Source organism: Protomyctophum parallelum, assembly GCF_964188405.1.
Source record: "Protomyctophum parallelum genome assembly, chromosome: 19".
NCBI lineage: Eukaryota > Metazoa > Chordata > Actinopteri > Myctophiformes > Myctophidae > Protomyctophum > Protomyctophum parallelum.
In genome coordinates, this window is record NC_139717.1 from 3,658,811 (window position 1) to 3,665,213 (window position 6,403).

At 43.7% G+C, this 6,403-nt stretch overlaps 1 protein-coding gene across 1 annotated transcript; it reads left to right on the plus strand.

The window, feature by feature from the left end:
* Positions 1–263: 263 nt before the first annotated feature.
* On the plus strand, positions 264–6,403 carry chrna2b (cholinergic receptor, nicotinic, alpha 2b (neuronal); the record flags this gene model as incomplete). Its single annotated transcript, XM_083791031.1, has 5 exons — positions 264–293; positions 1,094–1,203; positions 3,592–3,930; positions 4,464–5,343; positions 5,889–6,403. The coding sequence occupies 5 exons, from the start codon at positions 264–266 to the stop codon at positions 6,012–6,014; spliced, it is 1,485 nt and encodes a 494-aa protein (XP_083647157.1). The 3' UTR covers positions 6,015–6,403.

The following is a 6,403-nucleotide window of genomic DNA, read 5'->3' on the forward strand; positions in this document are numbered from 1 at the left end:
ACGGCCTCACATCCATCAAGATATTAAAGTGATATCGCTAGTGCTGACAATGTTTGGAGATGCCTTGAACGGGCTCCAAAACTCCATTATTCTCCTGGACTACACCCAGAGTTCACACCATCTAGTCTGTCTGTCTGTCTGTCTGTCTGTCTGTCTGTCTGTCTGTCTGTCTGTCTGTCTGTCTGTCTGTCTGTCTGTCTGTCTGTCTGTCTTCTCAATCTCTCTCTCTCTTTCTCTCTCTCTTTCAGGATGAAAAGAACCAAATGATGACAACTAATGTGTGGCTTAAACAGGTGAGCAGCAGAAATAGCAAAAAATGTCACCCAGTGTTGCGTTGGAAAGCAGTGGTGCAAACAGACAACAGAGTGCAAACAGAGTGCAAACAGAGTGTCTGGCTTCAATTCAGTATGTATTCATGTCAGATTAGGGTATGAACTCAGACAGGTTTATGCTGTAGACTAGGGTATGCGCGTGACATCATCATTGTCATTGACATCATGGTCGTCCAATGATCCATGGGTCGGCGGTTCGAATCCCGGCTCCTCCTGTCTACATGTCGAAGTGTCCTTGGGCAAGACACTGAACCCCAAATTGCTCCTGATGTGCTGGTTGGTGCCTTGTATGGCTTCCGCCGCAATCGGTGTATGAATGTGTGTGTGAATGGGTGAATGTAATGCACAATCTCTGTAAAGTGCCTTGGATAAAGGCACTATATAAATGCACCATTTATCATTAAATCAGGAAGTTATGCAAAGACTACTTTCCTGGCCTTGATAGCCCTTTAGTACATCCACACAGAAAAGTCATATCTGATTGCATTAAACAAGATTAAACAACGTTAAACTCACTTTGCATGTTGCTTTGCCACTCGATTTGCCACTCACTTTAAGCATGCGCATACCCCTCTATACAACAAATGTGGTATGAATGAATTGATAAAGACATTTTTCTGGGACAGTAATTGGCAAAATCTTTATGATGCCACTTTTACATTCATTAGACAAAATGTTCAATTTCACTGTCTATTCTTACCAGATGTCTGGCATTACCAACACGTATAATAAAAAGGCAGTTGTTTTTTTAATCTTCTCAGGAATGGAATGATTACAAACTCCGCTGGAAGCCGTCTGAATATGATAACGTGACGTCCATAAGGGTGCCGTCAGAGCTCATTTGGGTCCCAGATATCGTCCTCTACAACAAGTAAGTGAGAGAGGCTTAAAGGACAACTTTAGTTTTTTTCAACCAAGGTTCATGTTTTAGGTTGTTATTAGAGAAACTAAAAGGTGAGTGTTCATTTTCTCCTTTCTTTTGTTTTGGGGATTTTAGCTCTTTTTGACAGGGGGGCGGGGGCATTCGAGCATGGGGCTAAATATGTATTTTTTACAAAATATTATGGCGATTTATTTTTTTATTATTTACTATAGTCCTAATAAACCCCAAGAAATTACATCTGACCACAAAAGATCACAGGATCTATTGAATGTGACAAACTGACATATTGAGCCTATACACACACAGTATAAGCCTTCCCCCAGTAGGCTACCTTCACATTCAGTAGATCCTGTGATCTTCTGTGGCCAGATGTAATTTCCTGTGGTTTATTAGGACTATAGTAAATAATACAAAAATAAATCACCATAAAATGTTGTAAAGAAATACATATTTAGCCCCATGCTCAAATGCCCCCGCCCCCCTGTCAAAAACAGCTAAAATCCCTAAAACGAAAGAAAGCAACAAATGAAAGAAAATTAACACTTATCTTTTAGTTTCTCTAATAACAACCTAAAACATGAACCTTGGTTGAAAAAAAAAACAAAGTTGTCCTTTAAATCAAAAATAACAAACAGAGAAAAATATTTTTTTCCCCCCATGTTTGTTTCAAAGGGTTTGTTTGACAATCAAGCCCAAGTTCACAGTATTCGGCCTGTGCACAGAAAAGTTTGCCAAATATATAAAAGCAAAAGCACGTACAGTACAGACTACAGAACATGGTTCACAGCAAGATTTACAGTAAAGCCTCTGAAACTCTTAAAATGATAGATTGAGGTCGAAATGTGTCTCGACTTAACAGATTCTATGACAATAGCACCATCTAGTGGATAAATCCATCTGCTGCTCTGCAATGTGTAGATGACTCCTATGACATGTTGTAAATACACATTTAATAAAAATCGTGCTATTGGCACTATTCACACTTTAACCCATTCTGACCGGGCACCCATTTTGGTGTTGGCATCATGTTATGCTTTAGCTATTGAAAAATAGCAGATCTACAAGCTCATATCGCGCCACCAAGTGGCGCGATACGAGCTTGTAGGTCTGCTATTTTTGAAAAATCGAAGAACGACTGACATTTTTAGAATCTGATCTCAGGTCAGAATGGGTTAATCAGACCAATGTGTGTCCAGTGGAAACCTCGTATAAATCTGATCTCAGGTCAGAATGGGTTAATAACATTTTCTCCTCCTCTGTACCGAAATGTACTATTTGTAATAAACATATCCCGCCCTCTGGGTTAATGTCAGGAGAGATTAGTGATTGTGAAGAAGTGAGAGGTGTGCTGATGTAGTTCCACTTCAGCAAGCCTGCTGTGTTATCACAATCTGTAAATGGAATTAAAAAGGTGTGCTGTGACAGAGGTAACGATAAGGACTCATCGTTATGTCTTCAGCAGCTGCTATTAGCACAGTTTAACCCGTTTAGACCAGAGACAAGATTCTACAAATGCCTTCTACTAAATCCTGACAGTTTTCCAAAAAAAAAACCCATGTTTCTGTGTCAGTCGTTCTCAAATATTTATATGTCAAGGACCCCCAAAAATATATGTAATTCGCCGTGGACCCCCATCTGAAAATATGTTGTTCCAGGGACCCCCCCAGAAGCAAAGATTTGAGTTAAAAAACGTTCACTCTGAAAGAATATATATTCAAAGATTTGCGCCAGATCAGCTATTTTGCAGATCTGCTTGTAGATCTGCTATTTTTCAATAGCTAAAGTATAACATTAATGATGCTTAAAACACACAAAAAGGGGCTCCCGTTCAGAATGGGTTAAGAGGGATGAATCACTTAGCTTCATGTGGAGAGAAAATAAAAACTAAATTATGCCGTAGAGATGACTGATTGATTGATTACTGCAGCAGGTTATTCCTGTAGAAACCATAACTCCTCATCCCTGCAGGATTCCTTCCTCCAGGTTTTCACACACGCTATACGCAATGTGAAAACATCCAATGATGACTGAATGAAATCGATACGTGAACGATGATTTGTGTGACATAACACAGTATTACTATTGATTATATCATTCATTGCTTATCTACAGTAGGGCCTACAGTTCAATGTTCCATAACCCATTCTGGGCGGGAACCCCTTTCGGCGTTAGCATCATGATATGCTTTAGCTATTGAAAAATAGCAGATCTACAAGCTCATAGCTTGTAGGTCTGCTATTTTTGAAGAATCGAAGAACGACTGACATAGAAACATAGCTTTTTCAGGAAACTATCAGGATTGTAGAAGACACTCTTAGAATCTGATCTCAGGTCAGAACGGGATAATGTAATGTTGTTATTTTTTCTCTCTCACAGTGCTGATGGCGAATTTGCTGTCACTCACATGACCAAAGCGCACCTGTTCCACACGGGGAACATCCGCTGGGTGCCGCCCGCCATCTACAAGAGCTCCTGCTCCATCGACGTCACCTTCTTCCCCTTCGACCAGCAGAACTGCAAGATGAAGTTCGGCTCCTGGACGTACGACAAGGCCAAGATCGACCTGGAGCCGGTGGAGACCACCGTGGACCTCAACAACTACTGGGAGAGCGGCGAGTGGGCCATCATCAACGCCATCGGCACGTACAACACCAAGAAGTACGACTGCTGCCACGAGATCTACCCGGACATCACCTACTTCTTCATCATCCGCAGGTAGGGATGTGTAAATGTGTCCAAAATGAAAATCGATTTGTATAATTCAATATTAACGATTAATCGATTAATCGTTTTTTGGGGGGGGGGGGGCTTTCTTTTTTCTTTTTTTTTTTTTTAATAATTTCCTTTTTTTTTTTTAATGAACCCTACAAATAAAAAAAAATCTTCCCCCCTGGGTACCTAAGTCAAAAAAGTTTGGGAACCCCTGATGTAGTTGATTAATAATAATTGTTACTCTTGAGAGTTAAATAGGGTCCATTTGGTTACTAACTCCATCCTGATTAGGTACATTTCCAACACCTGCTAAATCCTCCAAACCTGTATCTTGATTGGAAGCAATCTCCACTCACACTCCTCTCAGTCATGCAGCCACACAGACACATCCCAGGCACACTTTTTCATTTTCAACAGATTTTCATTAAAAAAAAAAAAAAAAAAAAAAAAAACGATTATCGATTATTAATTTTCATAATCGATTTCGGGTCCTATCAACGATAATCGATTAATCGGACCCATCCCTATGACCGCAGGCTGCCCCTGTTCTACACCATCAACCTCATCATCCCCTGCCTGCTCATCTCCTGCCTGACCGTCCTGGTCTTCTACCTGCCGTCGGACTGCGGCGAGAAGATCACGCTGTGCATCTCCGTGCTGCTGTCGCTGACCGTGTTCCTGCTGCTCATCACCGAGATCATCCCGTCCACCTCGCTGGTCATCCCGCTCATCGGCGAGTACCTCCTGTTCACCATGATCTTCGTCACGCTCTCCATCGTCATCACCGTCTTCGTGCTCAACGTGCACCACCGCTCGCCGGGCACGCACAAGATGCCCCGCTGGGTCCACACCGTGTTCCTGGGCTTCATCCCGCGCTGGCTGTTCATGCAGCGGCCGGCGCCCGACGGGCGTCACCGCAGGCTCCTCCTCCTCCAGCAGGAGGCGGCGGTGGGCCGGCGGCAGGACCGCGCCATAATGTACCGCCGCCACGGCGGGAACTGCCTCAGCACCTCGGCCAGCTGGCTACGGGACGACGGCAAGGGAGGGGAGAAGGTCCCCTGCTACGAGGACCTGGAGCTGGGGACGCTGACGTCCTATTTCTCCTTCCGTCCGCCGTCGCCCAGGCCCCCTGGTTCCACTCCCCCTCCCCCAGCCCCGCCACAGCAGCAGCAGAGCGTCCAGACCCTCCAGAGTCGCCAGGAGCTGCTGGCCCCCGGAGGGCCCAACAGACAGCTGGTAGGAAGCAGGACGAACAGCAGTCCACTGGTAGGAAGCAGGACGAACAGCAGTCAAGTGGCCAAGGTGGACAGCATGGTGTCGGAGTCGTCGTTGCTTCTTTCGCCGAGCGTCATCCGCGCTCTAGAGGGGGTGCAATACATCGCAGACCACCTGAGGGCAGAGGACGCTGATTTTAGTGTAAGTATTAATTAAGCACATTTTAAACTGCTTCTCATAATGGCAGAGTTGTACTTTTAATCCATTTAGGACTGAGGCCGAATTCTTCTAAATTCTAAATCCTGACAGTTTTCTGAATGTCTGAATGTTTCTATGTCAGCGGTGCTCAAACATTTTCATGTCAAGGACCCCCAGAATTATCTGTATTTGGCCGCCGACCCCCATCTCAAAATGTTGTTCCAGGGACCCCCCCCAGAAGCAAATATTGGAGTTAAAAACGTTCACTGTGAAAGAATACATATTCAAAGATGTGCACCCATTTTCCCGATTTTTCTAAAATAGCAGATCTACAAGCTCATAGCTCATAGCACGGCACAGAGTGCCGTGCTATGAGCTTGTAGGTCTGCTTTTTTTTAAACATATAAAACATTAAAAAGAAATAAGGCAACTTTACAGACCTTCAGGCCATGTCTTCAACAAAACACCTGGATGTTGTCCATGATGACTTTTGACATGTATCCCTCTCTCTCTCTCTCTCTCTCTCTCTCTCTCTCTCTCTCTCTCAGGTGAAAGAAGATTGGAAGTATGTTGCCATGGTGATCGACCGCATCTTCCTGTGGATGTTCATCATCGTTTGTGGACTTGGAACTATCGGTCTCTTCCTGCCGCCGTGGCTCGCTGGCATGATCTAAGACTGTAGATCATTAGAGGAAAACTTTATCACAAACAAAAAGAGCAACACTTGGAAATGTTGCTTAATCTTCAATTTGACTACAAACCATTTCAGGTTGTACTTGAACTCTACTCTGAGAGTCTTCTGGATGGTTGATGGAGCCCATTTTATATCGAGTGCGGTGTGTCAGTGTCACCCGATGACAATAGACGATCTACAAGTTCACAGCACGTTGCAGTGTGACGCATTGTAAGCTTGTAGATTGGCAGTATTCTCAGTACGTTATTACACACCACCACATGCAACAAAGAACAGCCCTAATAAGAACAGAGAAACAATGAAAAGATGTTCTACTTAAGAAGGAAAAGATTTGACTTCAAACGAGAACGTAGAGCCTGTTGTTACAAC